At 47.1% G+C, this 20713-nt stretch overlaps 1 protein-coding gene across 1 annotated transcript in view; it reads right to left on the bottom strand.

Moving 5' to 3' along the window:
- Positions 1-20713, bottom strand: part of RFTN1 (raftlin, lipid raft linker 1) — a 204953-nt gene that overhangs the window by 174695 nt on the left and 9545 nt on the right. The window contains exon 2 of the mRNA XM_033431989.2: positions 12762-12914. Within this exon, the coding sequence (XP_033287880.1) occupies positions 12762-12906 (145 nt within the window). The 5' untranslated portion in view covers positions 12907-12914. The remainder of the gene's footprint in view (positions 1-12761; positions 12915-20713) is intronic.

The raw sequence follows: 20713 nt of genomic DNA, 5'->3' as shown, positions 1-20713 counted from the left end.
GAGGCACAGGCAGCGATTTTCTAGGAAAGAAAAATGTTCCCCTACCTACGGCCCATACTATTTTCAGCAAAGGAGGCGCCTATATTCAGCACAGGAGAAGCTCTGAGCCCGGCACACTGACAAAACCAGGACTGCATGGCAGCCATCCACAGCCACTTGGCCTCCAAATCCAAGCCAGAGGTCAAACAGCCCAATTTTAAAACCAGCAACAAATGGAAGGCAACGCTCCACTCCAGTGGGTTATTACCCCGCGTTCGCGATCGTGGCAAATAAGAACAGTGGTGATTCTAATAGGTTACGGGCAACATGATCTTAACGTGGTTTCTGACCCCCAGATCCCGAGGGTCCCGGGCAGCAGGGAGACCAACATTCTGGCACAGGACCGCCCTGTGACTGTGCCTCCCCGTCTATACACAGGACTGAAAGTCACCGCCAGAGCTGCGTTACTTGAGCCGAGGTCGACTAACCTGTCTGTACAGCAACTAATACAGCATCACCCTTGGTTGCTATTTTCATCCCCACCAGCTATGAGTCACCAAACCATACGCGTAAGTTCTCCCTGGAGCAGGGCTCAGTCAAAGGAAGGGCCATCGCAGCTGGGGTCTTTGAATGACAGATCAGAGCCTACGGAGCCTCAAAGCTGTACCTGAGAGGCCTGTGGTACAGCCAACACCGCTTAAGAGCGAAGGATTTGAAGAAGGAAAGTCTGAGTTCTGATTCTAGCCCCATCACATATTTGCTGTGTGACCGTGGGCATGTTGGGTCACCTCTCTGGGCCTCATTTCCTCATCTCGAAAATCAGGATCCCCTGAGGATTTACTTACACCAAGCATGGTGCGTGGCTCATTAGCTGTCATTACTGTCGTTACTGTTACCAATAATAATAATATCATCATCATCATCATATGAGGCGCCTGGCACACCTCGTCATCAGCAGGCATCCTCAGCAAACCAAGAGAGGGCACAGAAGCAGAAAGCCTTTCTGCCACTAAGATTAAGGGCTGCAGCAGGAGGACCCTCCCTCAGGGATGAGCTTAATGTTTGGGTGTAAAAAATCATCCCCCCAACTCAGACGGGGGACCCCTCCCTGCTTTATGCTGTACCATCAGGGCTGCCTTGGGCCTTCCTTCTATCCATCCACCTCCCCCCCTTCCTGGCTTCTGACATTTTGCTTCAAGGTTTGTTTGTTTGTTTTCCCTGCAGAAATGTGCCATCAACATCAATGACTTTATATTCGATTCTGCTGAAGAGCTGCAAATGTTATAGATGAACTTGTTATGTTCTAAAGCTGCAGTTACCATATTTAGTGCGGTAATAAATACCTCATTCCGGATGGCAAAACAAACACTTCAGGGCACTCGAGGCTCCACTAAAGGAACCCCATGGTGAAACCCACTTTAAACCAAGACTCCTCCTGTAATGCAAATAACTACCCATCCCCCAATCCACTTCCTTCCTTTCCAGAGCTTCCTACCAAGGGCTTCTCCCCGAAAAGGGGGACACACACCTGCAGGCACCTGCAGCCAGGTGTCACTCCTCCCCAACGCCCTCACAGTCTCAAGCTCAGCCCATCAACACTCGTTCTAGGTTGTCAACTCTAAGTCATTTCTTTTTTTTTTTTATTGAGGTATAGTTGATTTACAATGTCATGTTAGTTTCAGGTATACAGCACAGTGATTCAGTTATATATATGTACATATATTCTTTTTCAGATTCTTTTCCCTTATTGGTTATTACAAAATATTGAGTATAGTTCCCTGTGCTATACAAGTAGGTCCTTATTGGTTATTCATTTTATATATAATAGTGTGTATATGTTAATCCCAAATTACCAATTTATCCTTCCCCCACGCTCTTTCCCCTTTGGTAACCATAAGTTTGTTTTCTACATCTGTGAGTCTCTTTCTGTTTTGTAAATAAGTTCATTTGTGTCTTTTTTTAAGATTCCACATACAAGTGATATCATATGATATTTGTCTTTCTCTGTCTGACTTACTTCACCTTAGTATATAATCTCTAGGTCCATCCATGTTGCTGCAAATGGCATTATCTCATTCTTTTTTATGGCTGAGTAATATTCCATTGTATATATGTACCACATCTTCTTTATCCATTCCTCTGTCAATGGACATTTAGGGTGTTTCCATGTCTTGGCTATCGTGAATAGTGCTGCAATGAACACAGGGGTGCAAGTATCTTTTCGAATTATAGTTTTCTCTGGATATATGCCCAGGATCTAGGTCATTTCTATGGGACCTGGTCAGACAGGCAAGGGCAGCAAAGGAGTAGAAAAGGGGTGCAGGGAATAGAAGTGGTAGAGACCTAATCAAGGCAAAGCCTTCCAGAAAAGCGCCAAGGAGGAGGCTGTACCACGCGGCCACTGGGGCCCAAGAGCAGCCTACAGACCTGCTTCTAAGGTGCAGTGTTTCAAGCTAGACGTGATGAGCCGTGTAAATGAAAACAAAGGCCTATCCAGATGTTGGAGGTGTAACAGGCCCCTAATATGCCCAGCAGGGGCTGGTCAAACCACAGTATACCGACGGTCCCCCAGGTGGGCTACACCTCCCCCTTGGACGAGAGGGAAGGATACGGACACCCAGTAGTCAAGGTCCCTGGGCCAAGAAGGGGCTGTCCGCAGACCCCAGACCACTGGGAGCACACCTGTTAGCCAGCACAAAACCGTTCCCTAAACCCACCTCTCACTCCTCTTCCTTCAGCTGAGCCCAGCATCCTCCCTGCAAACACTCATTTCCAACTACACAGCCTCTCACCCCCAAACCTATCCACCTCCTGCCCCCCTCCACAGTGGCTGGTAACCCGCAAGGGCTGGGCTCTCGGGGAAGAGAGCCTGGAGGAGGTGAAGCTTTTCTAGGACCTTGAAGAAGAGAGAGGACCCCAGTTAGCCTCGGGGCTCTGGGGGGGAGGGCAGCGCTCCACATAAGACGCGGTTCACACAGGGCAAGAGGGAGGGCCGTGTGGTCCCACATCAGGACCAGCGGGTAGGTTCCCAGGGTGACTGATCGGGGAAGAAGGAGCCAGTTTAGAAAGACTGGCTTTTCTGACGGACAACCATTTAAGGTTTTAGGGCACCCTGGGGAGGCAGGGTATCCACAGGGGACAGCTGGGATGCAGTTACAGCGGAGATGTGGAGTACTCAGCTCAGGAGAATGACTGTGGCTGCGGGTGGGAATCTATCGCCCACGGTCTAGCCCATTGGTTTTCAGTGTGGTCCCCTGTAGGAGCAACAGCAAACAGCAGCATCACCTGGGAACCTGCTAGAAGTGCAAAATCTTGAGCCCCACCTTAGACATCCAAATGACAAATTCCACAGGTAGGGGCTCAGCAATCCGGTGTAATGAGCCCACCAGGTGATTCTGGTGTTGCTACAGTTTGAGAACAACTGTTTGTACCTGGGCTTCCCAACTACACCATGTCACATGCTTCTCAGTGCTCTGGAGAAAGAAACCAGGCTGCAGGGAACTGGAAGTGACCTGCAGGAGATTCAAACAGCTCCAAGGGCTGAAGGGAAACAAAGTCTCAGTACATGTGACCCACCTGAGGGTAACCAGCTGGGGTACCCAGGCTTGTACTGACCACCTGGCCCTTCACAAATGCCCACGGGTGCACCACAGCTGCACAGGGCATCACCTATAAGTTTCAAAAAACCCTGAGGTCTGGCTCACTTTCCCAAGAGGGACTTCACTGGTCTGGGGTGCAGCCTGGCCATGGGAATCTTTTAAGCAAAAAGTTTGAGAATCATTGTGTCCAACTGGTAGTATTTTTGTTTTAGGAGTATGGGCTGTCCTTCTAAACATACTGCAAGCTACTCCAAGGAAATAAAATATGAGTGGTCATTATGTACGTGTATATTTATTGAATTTATTTTATACTTAAAAATCACACCAGTACCATTTCTCTCTGCCGTCTCCACTCAGATCAAAGAAATCTGCAGTCCATCTGGTTCTGGAAGGTTCTCAGTGTGGTCCCCAGACCAGCAGTATCAGCATCACCTGGGAACTTGCTACAAATGCATTCCCAGGCCTTGCCCCAGACCTAATGAATCAGAAATTCTGGAGCTTAGGATTCTGGGTTTCAAAGAGCTCTTCAGGTGCTTGTGACCCACCATCAAGTTGGAGAACCACCGCTTTAAGGAAAGGATTAGTTCTAAAGGCCTACAGTCTTTCTCTGGAGGTTAACATTATTTTGGATGGTATTTCAGAATTTGCTTATCACCTCCCTTGACCATGAAATCAGACAGGCTAACAGTACCAGGATTTATAATGAGCCATTAGGCACCCAAGCTCTTAGCCCCAAAACACTTTAATCTGTTGGTTTTTAGACCTTAAATTGTGATCCATCTTTTTAGCGGAGTCTTTCTCCCAGTTGGGAAGAGAGATTAAAAGGACAACTTAAAGAGACAAAGATTATCAGCTGCTTCTGCAGTCGCGTTTAGGGATAAGGTTACCCAGACTGGAAGTGAAGTAAAACCTGGACCTTTAAATGATTCATTGCACAATACACATGTTTTGAATAATTAATGTCACCGTGTATTATTCTCATAACCACCCAAAATTTATATACAGGGCTTAAGGCTAAAATGCTCGCAGCCAAAATCCAAGTATGAGCCTGGTCAGCATAATGGCGAAGAAAAAAATCCCAAAGGTCCGCTCTCAAAGACCTCTTAGACAGGAAAACCACATAGACGGGAATTTTAAAAATGTGGCAGTGTGAACTGGTGCTAGATATTTTAATGTGTGTCATGGGAATGTTTCACAAGGAAGAATTTAAGAGGAGACACAGAAGACGAGCTTGAAGAAGACACACGATGGATCATGAGGTACTTTTCAGTTTTTTCATGTTGAAGCCCTTCAATTTAGTTGAAACCCACCACAACTTGCAGGCGATTCAGGAATCAAGACAGCCTAAAGTGAACGCTCTACTGTTCAGTTCGATGATGGAGTTTGCTACACACACCCAGCAGCTTGGTGGCCTAGGGCAAGTCACTTGTGTGACCTCTCCGAACTCAAGATCTCCATTATCCTTCCATACCACCCACCTCATCAGACTGTCCTTAGTTTGTTTAAAATTGATTAACACAACACGAGGTGCTTAATAAATAGCAGCTGTAATGATCACATGTAAAATAATGACGTTCCCAACCCTCATCTGCTGCCGCTGGAAATGTAAAATGGCACAACCACTTTGGAAAACAGCTGGGCAGTTTCTTATAACGGTAAACGTACACTTACCCAACAACCCAGAAATTCCACTCCTGCGTATTTACCCAATAGAAATGAAAACATATGTCCACACAAGACTTGTTTACAAATGTTCATAGCACCTTTTCTGATAATAGCCCCAAACTGGAAACAGCCCAAGTGTTCAACAGGAAAATGATTGAAAAATTGTGGCACATCCAGACAGTGGAATATTACTCAGAAACACAAAGGAATGAGCTCTTGATCTATACAATGGCATGGATGAATCCCAAAAGCATTATGCTGAGTTAAAGAAGTCAGACACAGGGCTTGCCTGGTGGCGCAGTGGTTGAGAGTCCGCCTGCCGATGCAGGGGACACGGGTTCGTGCCCCGGTCCGGGAAGATCCCACGTGCCGCGGAGCGGCTGGGCCCGTGAGCCATGGCCGTTGAGCCTGCGCGTCCGGAGCCTGTGCTCCGCAACGGGAGAGGCCACAGCAGTCAGAGGCCCGCGTACCGCAAAAAAAAAGAAGTCAGACACAAAAGTATATACCCTGTATGACTACATTGCTATGTTACTCGAGAAGAAGCAGGATGAACCTAGAGTGACAGAAGGCAAATCAGCAGTTGTCTGGGGCGGGTGTTGGGGGCAGGGAATCTTCTAGGGTGATGGAAAAGTTCCACATCTTGAATGTGGTGGTGATTACACGGGTGTTTACATTTACCAAAACTCATCAAGCCATACACTTCATATGGGTGTATTTTATGGTACATAAGTTATACCCCAATAAAGTTATTTTTTATACTGCTATGCCATTCGGGAGGCCTGAGCTCTCCTTCACGTGCAGAAGAAAAATGCTGTGTGAAGGCAGTACAAGCACTGGATTCTGGTCCCACTTACTACCTACTACATATCAAGGAAATTTCCTCATCTGAAAAAAGAAAGAGAAAAAAATTGCTTTTGCTTTGGCTCTCAGGGCCACCTGGATGATCGAGTGAGATCATTATTTGAAAATGCTTTTTGGACTTCCCTGGTGGCGCAGGGGTTAAGAATCCGCCTGCCAATGCAGGGGACATGGGTTTGAGCCCTGGCCCAGGAAGATCCCACATTCCGCGGAGCAACTAAGCCCGTGCGCCACAACTACTGAGCCTGCTCTCTACAGCGCGCGAGCCACAACTACTGAGCTCGCACGCCACAACTACTGAAGCCCACGCACCTAGAGCCCGTGCTCTGCAGCAAGAGAAGCCACTGCAATGAGAAGCCCGTGCACCGCAACGAAGAGTAGCCCCAGCTTGCCACAACTAGAGAAAACCCGCGAGCAGCACTGAAGACCCAACACAGCCAAAATAAATAAATAAATAAATTTATTTTTTTAAAAAAGAAACTGCTTTAAAACAGAATCAGAGCATCCAGCCATGTGGCCCCCATGCCAGCCATCCAGGTGCCCAGTGAACTACCTCCTCCTCTACTCCCCACTCCCTCACCTGCCAGTCAGTCCCTGGGATCACCTCCTGATCTCTCTTGACTCCCCCCCCCCCCGCTCACTTCCCTCGTCCCTACTGTCACCCCTTCAGCTGAGGCCACCTTCACCCCTTGCCTGATGATTGCAATGGTTTCCAAATGCTCTCCTCTCCCCCAGTTTTATCCCTGCCATCCTTTTTCACTCTAAACCCAGAGCGAGCTTTCCAGAACATAAATTTGATCACGTCACCTACCCTCGCCCCACCTTAAAATCCTTCAGGGCTCTTGAGAGAGCCTAGTCTCCTCAGTCCAAGGCCTAAGACCTTTAGTCACCTGGCCCCTGAAAAGCCACACTCCAACCGACCTGAACCACCTACAGCTTCCCGTACATGCAATGCTGTCTCCACGTTCTGGCCCCTCCCATAGGTTGTCCCCTTTGCCTGAAAAGATCACCTGCTCCCAGCTTCATTCTCCTGCCTGGCTAACTCCAAATCCACCTGCGGATCTCAAACCTTCCTTGACATACACATCTTCCAACAAGGGAACCTTCCACCACAGCCCCTCTATCACCAGCACTCTAGCCTCAAGTACTACAGTCACTTGGTTCTTCATCTGTAAGATGCCGAAGCCATGTAGACCAGTGGGCTAGACCAGTGCTATGGACTGAATTGTCCCTTCAATATTCAACTGCTGAAGCCCCAACCCACAATGTGACTGTATTTAGAGTAAGGAAGCAACTACGGTTAAATGATGTCATAAGGGTGCAGCTCTACTCCAATAAGACTAATGTCCTTATAAGAAATGAGACATGAGAAGGGACTCTCTCTGTCTCTCTCAGACGTGAAGACACAGCAAGAAGGCGGCCGTCTGCAAGCCAGGAAGAGAGCTCTCACCAGAACCCAACCCTGCTGGCCCCCTGATCTTGGACTTTCAGCCTCCAGATCCATGAGAAAATAAAAATCTGTGGTTTAAGCCCACCAGTCTGGAGCATTTTGTTACAGCAGCCCAGCTGACTAAGACAAGGGAGCACCTCCTGTCTGGTTCACTCTTATGTGCTCAGGACACAACATCTGCCTCTGGTCAACATTCAATAAATATCTGTGAAATCAATGAGCTGTCATCCTACAGTCCGTGATGAACCCAAGGGCAAACTTTCATAATAACATGGTACATTAATGTGCATTAGGGATACAGAGTCAGACCTGCCACAGAGTTATCCTCCCTTGAAAACCAACTAGAACAGCACTGCCCGACAGACCCTTCTGCAATGGTGGGCGTGTCCTCCATCTGCGATGTCCAGTATGGTAGCCACCAGCCACATGTGCGTGCTGAGCGCTTGAAGTGTGGCCAGGGTGACAGAGGCACTGAATTTTTCATTTTATTCAGTGGTAATCAATTATTATATTTCAGTAACCATGTGGCTGGTGAATTCTGTACTAGACAGTGCAGGGCTAGACAGTTCAAGCAAGGATCATGCCCTGGGCACTAACTTCATCCTACAGGTCTCTGACTGCCAACTGTCCCCACACCAAGCATGTTATAAACACAGTGGATTCTCACAGAGCTGACACAGGTAGCTTCTGAGTGGCCTGGCACAGAGAAGCTGGCAAAACACACACAGAAGAGGGATAATGAAGCACCGTTTTGCAGAAATTGTGATGCTTTTGGGCCTCCGTCTGCGATGAAACCCATCAAAGGGCAGGTTCATCCCTCGGCGACCAGAGTTAATTGAAAATTTAAGATCCAATCGAATCACCCAGAATGGAGATTTTTGCCAGCTTACATGCTTCACTTGTGAGTCTCCCGCTGCTTTTTGCCTCCGCCAGCCCTACAAGCGAGGCTGCGTGTCCCAGTATCATCCACAAAAGCACCGAGCTCTAAGCAAGGGACAGATAGAACAATGTTGGCTCCGACCTCGATTGTTTTAAAGGGCACGTGGTCCCCTTCCTGCCTAGGCCAGCAGGTGGAAGTGGACAACACCCTTTCCCCAACCTGAAATTCATTAACGTGTCAGATGACCACCTTCGCTATGAAAAATAAGCATGTCAAGTGCTCCTCAAAAATCCCCTATGGCCAAAACCCTATAGAAGAGTACTCCTATGCGTCTCTACACTAGAACACAAGTTTTCTAGCAAGAATGTTCTGACTGGTGTCAATGCCTATTTCTCTGGCACCTTTACAAGGCACAAGAGCTCAGATGCCCAAGAGATCCATATGCAAATTCCACCCTAATCACTTCCTAGCACTGCATCTTTAGAAAGGTTACTTAACCTCTCTGAGGGTCCATTTCCTCTTCTGCAAAAAAGGAACGAGTGTCCCCATACACCTCACTGGGTTACTGTGGCGATAAGATGACATAAGAAACCACAAAAAGACGAATGGTCATAGCAACTTGATTTGTAATCGCCCCAAACTGGAAATGACCCCAAAGTCCATCAGCAGGTGAATGGAAAAACACACTGTGGTAAATCCATTCAATAGAATATTACTCAGCGACGAAATAGGAATGAGCCACTGACGCACCAAACAACATACATGAATCTCAAAATAAGTAAGCTGAGTGGAAGAAGCCAGACCAAATGACTACACACCATGACTCCATTTATAGAAAATTCTAGAAAATAAAATCAGTGATAGAAGGCAGATTACTGGCTGTCTGGGGACAGAGGGTTGGAAAAAAGGAGGGACTCCAAAGGAGCATGAGGACACTTTGGGGGCAGTGGAAACGTTCTACATCTTGATGAGGTGACGGCTTCATGGGTTTGAACATTTTAAAGATGTGCAGTGTGGTACGCTTAAATAATACTTTGGCAAAGTTGAAAAGTTTAAAAAAATGAGATCAGGGATCTAATGCCCCATCACGGGACCTGGCACACAGTAGGCTCTTAACAAATGTTGGCTCCACTCTAGAGCAATAATGAATGATCCCATTAGAACTTCTGGAAAAGAAACTTGACAGGCTGCCAGAGAACCGCATCAGCAGGTGTAACAGTGACTTTGAAGGTGTACTAGAACCCAACTATTTAGGACACGCTGTTCTCGGCCAGAAAGCATAAACAAGAAAGATGAACAGAAAGATGGGAAAGGCTTGGTCTCTGCCCTCAAGGAAACACAAATGAGTTTAATATATCATGGAATAAAAGTGTCAGAAAGGGCTTCCCTGGTGGCGCAGTGGTTGAGAGTCCGCCTGCCGATGCAGGGGACATGGGTTCATGCCCCGGTCCGGGAAGATCCCACATGCCGCGGAGCGGCTGGGCCCGTGAGCCATGGCCGCTGAGCCTGTGCGTCCAGAGCCTGTGCTCCGCAACGGGAGAGGCCACAACAGTGAGAGGCCCGCGTATCGCAAAAACAAAACAAAACATAAAACAATAAAAGGGGACCCTAAATAAATTACAGCACCCTGAGTAATTCAAGCATATAGGGGCCATTAAATCATATTTTCAGAACATATGGAACCACGAGGTGTGTGCCTCATGGTACAATGTTAAGATGCAAAAAAGCAGGATACAAAAATATACATTGAGGATTCATTCAACAAACATTATTGATTATCTATTATGTGCCAGGCACTGTTCTTTTTTTTTCTTTTTTTTAAAGCACCGACAATACAGCAAAGGATAAAATAAGCACAATCCTGCTCTCATGAGAAGGGATTCCACCTTCTGAAGGAAGGCAAACAACAAACAAGGAAATGAATAACAACAAGCGAAATATAAAGCATGTTGACAGCAGCATACGCTATGAGGAGAATCAAGAGGGGAAAGGGATGGGGTGTCAGGGGAGGTGAAATTTTAAATAGGCAGTCAGAGAGGTTTCCCAGAGAAGGGGGTTAAGGGTTTGAACCCAGGGTATATCTGAGAAAACTTCCAGGCAGAGGGAACAGGCAGTGCAAAGGCCCTGAGGAGGCCTGGGAGATTTGAGAAACAGCAAGGCCGCAGTGACAGAACACGCAGGACAGTGGGAGATTGAGGCAGAGGGAAGCTGGTGTCTCAGGGTCTGGGAGTCATGGCAGGGTTTTGAGCAGAGGAGTGATGTGATCTGGGGGTGGTGGGAACAAGGGGAGAGAAGCAGGGAGACCAGCTAGAATTTTTCCAGTGTTTTCCTAACTTTTTTTTAAGTCTTTATTGAATTTGTTACAATATTGCTTTTTTTTTTATTTTTTATGTTTTGGTTTTTTGGCTGCGAGGCATGTGGGATCTTAGCTCCCTGACCAGGGATGGAACCCTCACCCCCGGCATTGGAGGGTGAAGTCCTAACCCCTGGACCACCAGGGAAGCCCCTCCTAACTTTTTATGATGAACATATATCCACTTTATAATGGGAAAACAAAAGGTAATTCAATCCAAACAAGCCATGTAGGTGCTGTGACAAGGAAGCACAAGCACAAGGAAGCAGAGAAACAAACAAGGTCAGGGAAATAGCTCAGGGAATGAGCGATGAATCAGTGGGGGGCAGAGGGCGGGACATATTCCTGGAAATTATTACTAAGAAAAGCAAAAGGCACAAATCACTCCTCTTAGTAATAAAAGAGATGTAACCACAATGCACAAAAATATGAAAAAGAGAAAAAGAATTCCCCCACCATCTCAGCACCCTAACAATCAATATCGACCATCTTGTTATATACTTCCTTCAGATCTTTTCTCCTACACATGCTCTGGTTTTCTCCTTGACCATCCTACGAGGCCCAGCACACTGAAAGCGCTCTAATACTCATTGAGCAAATACTGGATGACGAAATACTCCAAACGCTTCTAGGTTCAGATTTGTCCATGTTACATCAGCTACCTCATTAGCATTTCTGGAAGTAGTTTTAAGAGGCCTGGGTGACAGAATGGAAATTGTGGGTGAGGGGGAGACATGGTCACAATGACTAAGGTGTCAAGTCTGGCCGTTTAGGACAACGGTGACATTATATTCATCAACGGCGCCAGCAGGAAGCAGCCTGCTGAGGAAGAGGCCGGGTTCAGTTTGGGGGACGTGAGGGGTGCCCAGGCCCACCCCTGCAGAGACGCCCAGCTGCCCATCCCTCTCGGGGCTCAGAAAGCACCTGGAGCTTCAGCACGAAGGTGGTGGGGCAGAAGCGGTGGAGGAGGGAGCTGGGGTAGTGATGCCAGCAACCCAGCTGGAGCTGGACGTGCTAAGAGCTTCAGAACACGTGTCGCCTCTCCTGATTCTCAGTGCTGCCCTGCAAGCTGGTCTGTGTGTGCCCACTTCACAAATGAGGACACTGCAGGCCCGGCTGCTCCACGGCAGAGCCAGGGCTCAAACCCACGACTCGGAGGGCTTTTCCCATTAATTCTCTTCTCTTACTAGAAGATTAACATATTCACAGAAGCCCAGGGAGAAAGTTAGTCTTAAGATGTCTGTGTTAGGAAGCTCCTGGGTTGGGCTTACGGCTTCCAGGGGTCTCCCACAAGGAAGAATGTTCTCTTCCTCTTCCGAAAACATAGTTTACATGTTTCCGACTTACAGTTATAGCCTGCTGAGTTTTTCCATGTGTACGAGTCTTGGAAACCAGGACGGGCCGCGTGCTTTTCCCACAGCACCACCTCAACTCTCTGTATACAGTCGGTGCTCAGCAAATGCTCGGGATGAAAACACTGACCCTCACTCGCCAGTCACCCGGAGGCCACTGGGACACCGGGGTGAGGCAGGGCCAAGCCCGCTGGACGAGCAGTCTCGAAAGACGCCAGCGGACAAGTGGCAGGGAGACCTGGGTGGATGGGCAGACGACCACGCGGACAGATGGCGACTGTCCTCTTCCGCGCGTCTTGTCGTGAAACAGTCTGTAAACAAGCGGGCCCAGGGCCAAATGCAACCCACCCAAGTGTACTCTTTGGCTCACACCTGGTTTTAATTTGTTACAATGTAAATTAGTTGCTAGCTTTCAAAACAATGAAAGATTTCACCTAAAAATCTGGATTTCTGAGCGCAGGCCCTTCTCAACAGGCCCACCCTTTGCAGTTCACCTCCCAACGCCCCCCCCCCCCGCCTCCAGCCCCCCACCCCCCAGCGTGTCCTGGGCAGCCCCTCCAGCGCTGATTGGGCCGAAGCCCTGTCAAGCCCCCCACCCCTGGCTTGGGCTGAACCCCGTCCTCACCGGCGGTCAGGGTGGTGAACTCCAGGAAGCGGTACTCATAGGACACGTCTATCTTGGTTTCCACCTGGGGCCTCTTCAACGTCGAATAGATATTCCCAGGCCGTTTGTCATCAGGTTTCTCTAACTTGTTCAATCCGCAACCCATTTCAGCAGCTGCCAGCAAAAGGAGAAAAACGGGGGAATGATTTTCTTCTTCCTGTGATGTTGTTTTTACACACCGTAGTATAAACGACCCCATTATTTCCCTGAAGAACACGTAAAGGACTTGAGCCTGGCTGAAATCTAGAGCACAGTTCAACTCGTGACCTGAACACTGGAGGCTCTACGCTCAGGCTGCTTTCTCTCGCTCATAAGATACCATTACCAGCCAGCCTGTGATTCTGAAACAACACCAAAAACATACTGTTTTACAGAACGAAAAGACAACCCTCAGAATGGGAGAAAATATTTGCAAACGAAGCAACTGACAAAGGATTAATCTCCAAAATATACAAGCAGCTCATGCAGCTCAATATCAAAAAAAACAAACAACCCAATCCAAAAATGGGCAGAAGACCTAAACAGACATTTCTCCAAAGAAGATATACAGACTGCCAACAAACACATGAAAGAATGCTCAACATCATTAATCATTAGAGAAATGCAAATCAAAACTACAATGAGATATCATCTCACACCAGTCAGAATGGCCATCATCAAAAAATCTACAAACAATAAATGCTGGAGAGGGTGTGGAGAAAAGGGAACCCTCTTGTACTGTTGGTGGGAATGTGAATTGATGGAGAACAGCATGGAGGTTCCTTAAAAAACTAAAAATAGAACTACCATGTGACCCAACAATCCCACTACTGGGCATATACCCTGAAAAAACCATAATTCAAAAAGAGTCATGTACCACAATGTTCACTGCAGCACTATTTACAATAACCAGGACATGGAAGCAACCTAAGTGTCCATCAACAGATGAATGGATAAAGAAGATGTGGCACATATATACAATGGAATACTACTCAGCCATAAAAAGAAACAAAATTGAGTTACTTGTAGTAGGTGGATGGACCTAGAGACTGTCATACAGAGTGAAGTAAGTCAGAAAGAGAAAAATAAATACCGTATGCTAACACATATATATGGAATCAAAAAAAAAAGGTTCTGAAGAACCTAGGGGTAGGACAGGAATAAAGACGCAGACGTAGAGAATGGACTTAAGGACACGTGGAGGGGGAAGGGTAAGCTGGGACGAAGTGAGAGAGTGGCATGGACATATATACGCTACCAAATGTGAAATAGATAGCTAGTGGGAAGCAGCCGCATAGCACAGGGAGATCAGCTCGGTGCTTTGTGACCACCTAGAGGGGTGGGATAGGGAGGGTGGGAGGGAGGGAGATGCAAGAGGGAGGAGATATGGGGATATATGTATACGTATAGCTGATTCACTTTGTTATAAAGCAGAAACTAACACACCATTGTAAAGCAATTATACTCCAATAAGGATGTTTAAAAAAAAATATTGTTTTATATCATTTTTCTCCCCATCTGAGGAAAATAACACCTCAGAGTGTCTCAGTTCCCCTATACTCTGTATACATGATTAAAAAATGGGATGTGAAAAGCAATACAAGTGCATCATGGTGTCAGCCCATCTGAAAAAAAAATAAGAGAGATGTCGCTCCGCCGTGGTTTCTAAGAGGGGATAATAAGTTGTTACGATTTCCAAAGTCCTTTCTACCCTCAACGGTAATTATTTAGACAGGATTTTACATTCAAAAAACACCTCTCAAAATAGATGGTGGTACTTTTACAGGCCTCGTCTAAAAAGTCCCTGTTTATTCCGTTTTAGACCAAACCACAGGAACAGAGCGGTTCTTCCAGACTCAGAGTCATTTGAGACCAAAATGAAAACTGGCTGAACACTAAGAGCAGGGCCGCAGAAATTGGAAGCAGAATCCACGTGTATCGGAGCAAAGATCCGTGGCTGCGGTTTGGAAAGAAAACGGAGAAATGTTAATACGATGTGCATACGAGGGTGGGCTGAGCTTCCAGGGGATTAAAAACAATGAATGTTCTCTGTTTATTTAGGCAGAATGACATTCATGAAACGACTTTTTATCCACTCCCCAGACTTCAGCGGGAGATAGTTTCCCTTTTGTGACTGAGCCTGGCTAAGTTCCCTCCTCTCTGGGGCACCGGTGCTGCCATCAGAACGTATTTCACAAATATATTAACTGGTCAAGAATATCACAAACAGAAACGTGGTGGCCACTTCCTTTTTGAGATAAGAATTTCCGTTGGTTCAATCCATTCACAAGGTACCCAGCTTCCTACGGCAACTTGGCCAGCTCCAAAACAACAAGATGAACCGCACAAAAGCAACGAGGCCGGGGAGGGAGGGAACAGGCTGATGAAGCGACAACCAGGCTATATTGGCAGTAATTAAAAAAAGTCTGGAAGGATGGATGAGAACAGGAAGGCTTACTTATGCCTTAATAAGAGAACATTAGTGTCCAAAGGGCCAGAGCAGACATGATTTATGTGCAATCTGCATGAACTGATTACTTGTAAAATACTCTGCAGTTCTGCAGATGTAATAGCTGATATGCACAGAGGCTGCATATTTAACTGCTAGAAAGCAAACCGCCTGGCATCCACTGGGGCAAAGCAGAAGCAGACAGGGAGGCCCCTAAGTACTGGGGAACAGGTAACCTAGTGAGATAAATACTATCACTGCCAGAACAGAACTGGAAATAACCCAAAGGCTTACCAGTCACTCACTCGTCTTCCTCCCTACAAAGGACCGAGCATTTGGGGACCTCCAAGAAAAAAAACCCTTCCTCAAAAATCTTCCCATTCTTGGGCTTCCCTGGTGGCGCAGTGGTTGAGAGTCCGCCTGCCGATGCAGGGGATACGGGTTCGTGCCCCGGTCCGGGAAGATCCCACATGCCGCGGAGTGGCTGGGCCCGTGAGCCATGGCCGCTGAGCCTGCGCGTCCAGAGCCTGTGCTCCGCAATGGGAGAGGCCACAACAGTGAGAGGCCCGCGTATCGCAAAAAAAAAAAAAAAAAAAAAAAAAATCTTCCCATTCTTGCTATCCTATTAGGTAAATTCGAGCATTAGAGAGTCATTCCTTTGAGAACACCCTACCTCAGCATTGCCTTTGAAACCACAAATATCTCCCTGGGACGGGCAACAAGCCAAGCTCCTGGTAGCCACTAACACTTTAGTATGATTTAATTTCTTCTCTCAAGGACAGGATCCTGCACAGCATAAAAAAAGGAGGAGAGGATTATCAAGATGAGTAAGATAGTCTCAGACAAATTTGGGGTTGCAGGGAGGCATGTCAGGAAGTATTAGAAAAACTCCCAATTCATAACTTTGAATTTAAGGTTTTAATCAGACTATCCCAAACCTGAGTTCCAAGTTCACTCCAAAGGGCACTGTGCTTGTCTCACAGGACACAATGAGACCCTGGGAAATCATCTATGTGATCAGACACTGTACCAGCCAGGTGCAAAACTGTAATACCAGTGAATCCTTGAGGTCTCAAATTTTAGGGCATACAACCCTGGTTAAGCAACTGCTTCTAAAGCACAGTTCTCTCTGGGAAGGGAATCATGGTGAAGCCGTTGCCAGTCACCAAAAGCTTAGTGTGAATTTGTTCCTCTTACTCGTTCGTGTTAGGGCCCTACCTTGCTTGCTACTGGCACATTTGCTTTCCTCCTAGTTCCTTCCTGCATTCTTCCACCAACCCCACCCCTGTCAAAATAGGAAAGACTTTTACATCACTCCAAAAATGTCTGTTACAGTCCCTACTATGCTCAAACAAGTCACAAAATCTAGCTTACAAAAAGAAGGAAAACTGGGGCTTCCCTGGTGGCGCAGTGGTTGAGAGTCCGCCTGCCGATGCAGGGGACACGGGTTCGTGTCCCGGTCCGCGAAGATCCCACATGCCGCGGAGCGGCTGGGCCCGTGAGCCATGGCCGCTGAGCCTGCGCGTCCGCAACGGGAGAGGCCACAACAGTGAGAGACCCGCGTACCGCAAAAAAAAAAAAAAAAAAAAGAAGGAAAACTAAGATATAATAGTGCCTTACATCTACATTTTGTAAACTTCCCTGTTTCCAGTGCAAGGTTCCCAAACCCTGGTTGTATTAGAATCCCACAAGAAGCTGGGGCAGAGGCTGCATATGGGCCTTGGAGGGCAGTGAGAGGTGGAGGAGGAGGAAGGAGTGAAGGGCACAGCCTCACCAGATGCCAGCAGATGGCGCTGGCGTAGCTGCACGTGCCCCGCACAGACATTCAGGGAGGGTCTCGGGGGTCAAGGTAGGGCAGAAGGTAAACGGTAACTGTGATGGTTTTTTACTGTGGTCCCCAAATCCTTTGACACTCCTGCCATCGAGAGGCGGGGCCTATGTCACCTCCCCTGAATCCGGGCTCCGTGACTGCTTTGCTATGGAAAGCGTCAGATGATGCAGTGCCAGCTTCTGGACCTGAGCCTTAAGAAACTGGGAGCATCCACTGCCTGACTCTCGGGACACCTGCTCTTGGAACCCAGCCACCATGCCATGAGGGAGCTCAAGCAGCCCCGAAGAGAGGCCCTCCCTGAGCAAAACACACCGCTGTTGCTGCTTTAGGCCCCTAAGTTTTGGCGTGATTCATCATACGACAGGTAACCTCTACATCAAGTTTGCTCCAAATGACCACAGCCAGCTGCCTCCTCGGCCAAGCCTGCAGTCAGGGGCCTGCTTCAGCCACTCATGCTGGAAGGACACCTGGGGAGTTTCCAGTTTGGGGCGATTCTAAAAAAAGTGGCTGTAAACATTCATGTAGAAGTTCTGACGTGGACCTAAGTTTTCATTTCTCTAGGGCAATACCTCGGGGCGGGATCGCTGGGTTACACGGTAAGTACAGGATCCTGTTAATGAATAACACACTCAGGGTGGCCAGATGCTGACCCGCGAGAGGCACCGTGGAAGGTGAGACCCGCTGAGATTCCGCGGATTTAGCTCGGCCACCCCTGCTCACCCTGGGGCATCAGCTCACTGGGAGGGAATCATGACCAGCAGTGCTATTCATGGCTATTTCTCCTTTCGTTATTGTCTGTTTTTGTAAAGGACACTTGCTAAAAATCACCTGTGTGTGATGACATTTTTCCAGTACTTTCGTATGGTCCATCCAACCCCCATAGCTCTGCCCTTCCAAATTCCTATAGTCACTTCACATTGACACCTATGGAAACCAGGTTACTTCTTTTATGTGTGAGGTGATGGTTGGATCAGCTCTGATTATTCGACAGTCACACAGGAGGGTTTTTTCTTCTTTTTACGTCTTTATCTTCCCAAAAGACATCCCTGCACCCACGTGCATGGGTCTCTCTATAATCAAGGCACCAAGAAAAACCATCCAAGGGGTCTTCACAGGTCTTTCCCCGCTCCTATGGTGAGACAGTGGGAAAAGAGCCAAAGTATCCTTACAGCTCTTCAGCAGAAACTGGCTAAACATTAGTAGGACTGGAGACAGACTAGGGAAGAAAATAAGGTCATCACTGGGGGTCTCTGAGACCCACTACAAGGAGAGGTCATTTGCAAATGACCCAGAAGCAAAGATCCCTCAACTGGTGACACTCTGGAAAAATCAATTCTTTCTGAATCAAGCCTAGAAGGAGGTGTGTCTTTGGTATATGTGGGCCCAGTTTCATGCAGGAACTGTCAGCTCCATGAGGGAGAGAATTCATGTTCCGAGTTCGTGCATTCATTCATCTAATGAACATTTATTATGGCCTCTTTTGAGTCACACCCTCAATTAGGAAATACAAAAATGGAAAGACCAGGTCCTACCCTCTAGGAGATCACAGGTGAAGGAGAAGAAAGACAATGAAGAAATACACGTGGTACGGTGAGGCTGGTTGTTCTAGAAGTCTGGGCGGGGTGCAGAGCATTTGGAGAAAACCGCTGTGATATAAAACAGAGGGCACACCCCCATAGACTTGGTTCCAGAAAGAGCTGATCAGCCATGGGGCACGATGTTCTGTGTCATTTTAAATGTTGAAATGTTTGAATTTTTATTTTAAAGTAGTTCTAATCTGGTTTTGAAATACTTCCCCAGATGCACGTAAAACACTGGAAAACCACTTCAAAAAGGATCACCTCCGGGCTTCCCTGGTGGCGCAGTGGTTCAGAGTCCGCCTGCCGATGCAGGGGACGCGGGTTCGTGCCCCGGTCTGGGAAGATCCCACATGCCGCGGAGCGGCTGGGCCCGTGAGTCATGGCCGCTGAGCCGGCGCGTCCGGAGCCTGTGCTCCGCAACGGGAGAGGCCACAACAGTGAGAGGCCCGTGTACCGCAAAAAAAAAAAAAAAAAAAAAAGATCACCTCCTTAAACAATTATTTTTCAGCTGGGGTTTAAAAAAAATCCCTGAGTTTAAAGGTTTATTTTTACTATCAACTAGCATGCACACATTTAAATAATGGGGAATAAATGTAGTTATATTTTCAAATACAAATTAGTTTCATTAAGAGTGAGCCCTCATTTACCACACTTGCTGCTAATCTGAGGCAGACCGTAAAGCTAATTTTAACAACTGCCAACAGCTCATGACAAGCAACCAGAGATGGGGCAATTATACGCAATGATGCTGGATCAGCTGGCAAACTCATTCTTTATTTCTCCACTCAAATCCTATATTTAAAGACTCGAGTGTGTTTATTACATCATTCAGGCACCCAAAGTAGGAACTGATGATCCAAATTAAGAAGTTTTTACATGATAAGAACATCTCTCTCCACCCAGAAATGTAAATGAAAACTTGAAAATCCAATCAGCTGTACGGATGGCATCAAATCTTGATATCCTACAAACTAAGACAGAAACCCAAGGAAAACTAAAACTGACCCATGTAAAGTATTCCTGATTCAATGCCAAGGAAAAGAACAATCTGTATGAAACGGGGTTATATTATGGTGCTACTTTTTTTTAAGTGTCTATGTGTGTATCTGTATATGAAAATCCACATATTTTTTTTAACTGGCAGGTTAAATAAAGATATTCACAGAACTTTCCTCTGGGTCACGAGTGATGAGAGACATTCTCTTTATGGTTTTCTATATTTCCAAGTTTTCTGTGTTGCATATGCATTACATTTCCTAGTTGAAGACAACAAGATGTATCACAGACAGCCTGCAAGATATCCCTCAATAATCCTCCCGTTCACCAGTGGTCCCCTCCTCTACTGAGCAGGGCTGACCTGTGTAGTCAGTAGGATATGTCCCTGGGGGAAGCCCGCTGCCATATTGTAAGAACACTCTATTAACCCCATGGAGAAGCCCCCAGGGCAGGGAACTGAGGCCTCCAACCAACAGCCATGATGAACTCAACACTCAAGTGGGAGCATCCCTCAGCTCCAGAACAGCCTTCAGCCTAGCCAGCATCTTGACCACAATCTCGTGAGAGACCCTGAGTCAGAACCACCCAGCTCAGCTGCTTCTGGATTTCTAACTCACAGAAGCCCTGCAAGATAATAAACATTCATTACTATTTTCAGTTGCCAAGTTTGGGGGTAATATGTTACACAGTAAGAGATAAGGCAATACGAGGGGTATTTACATTATCAAAGGAAAACACTCGGTGGAGACTGATCCAGACCACCTTTCTTTCTGCTCTCCCACTAGCCTCCATCACAACCACCCTTAAATAAAACAGCCTCCCCTCAGAAGAACTTGCTACTCAAAGTGTGGTCCTCAGACCAGAAGCAATGGCACTCCTGGGATCAGCCCACCCGGACCTACTTAATCAGAATCCACCTTTTCACACACAATTCATCAAAGTCTGAATCACAGTAAAGCTTGAGAAAGCCATGGCGGTGGTTCTCAATGTTGGCTGCACACTGGAATCACCTGGACAGCTGTTTTGATGTCCAGATGCCCAGGCATTTGGGGTGGGGCCCAAGCATCATTTTTAAGAC

The sequence above is a fragment of the Orcinus orca genome, chromosome 5 (assembly GCF_937001465.1).
Source record: "Orcinus orca chromosome 5, mOrcOrc1.1, whole genome shotgun sequence".
NCBI lineage: Eukaryota > Metazoa > Chordata > Mammalia > Artiodactyla > Delphinidae > Orcinus > Orcinus orca.
The sequence above is the reverse complement of the archived record's forward strand: the minus strand, read 5'-3'. Positions and strand labels throughout refer to the sequence as shown.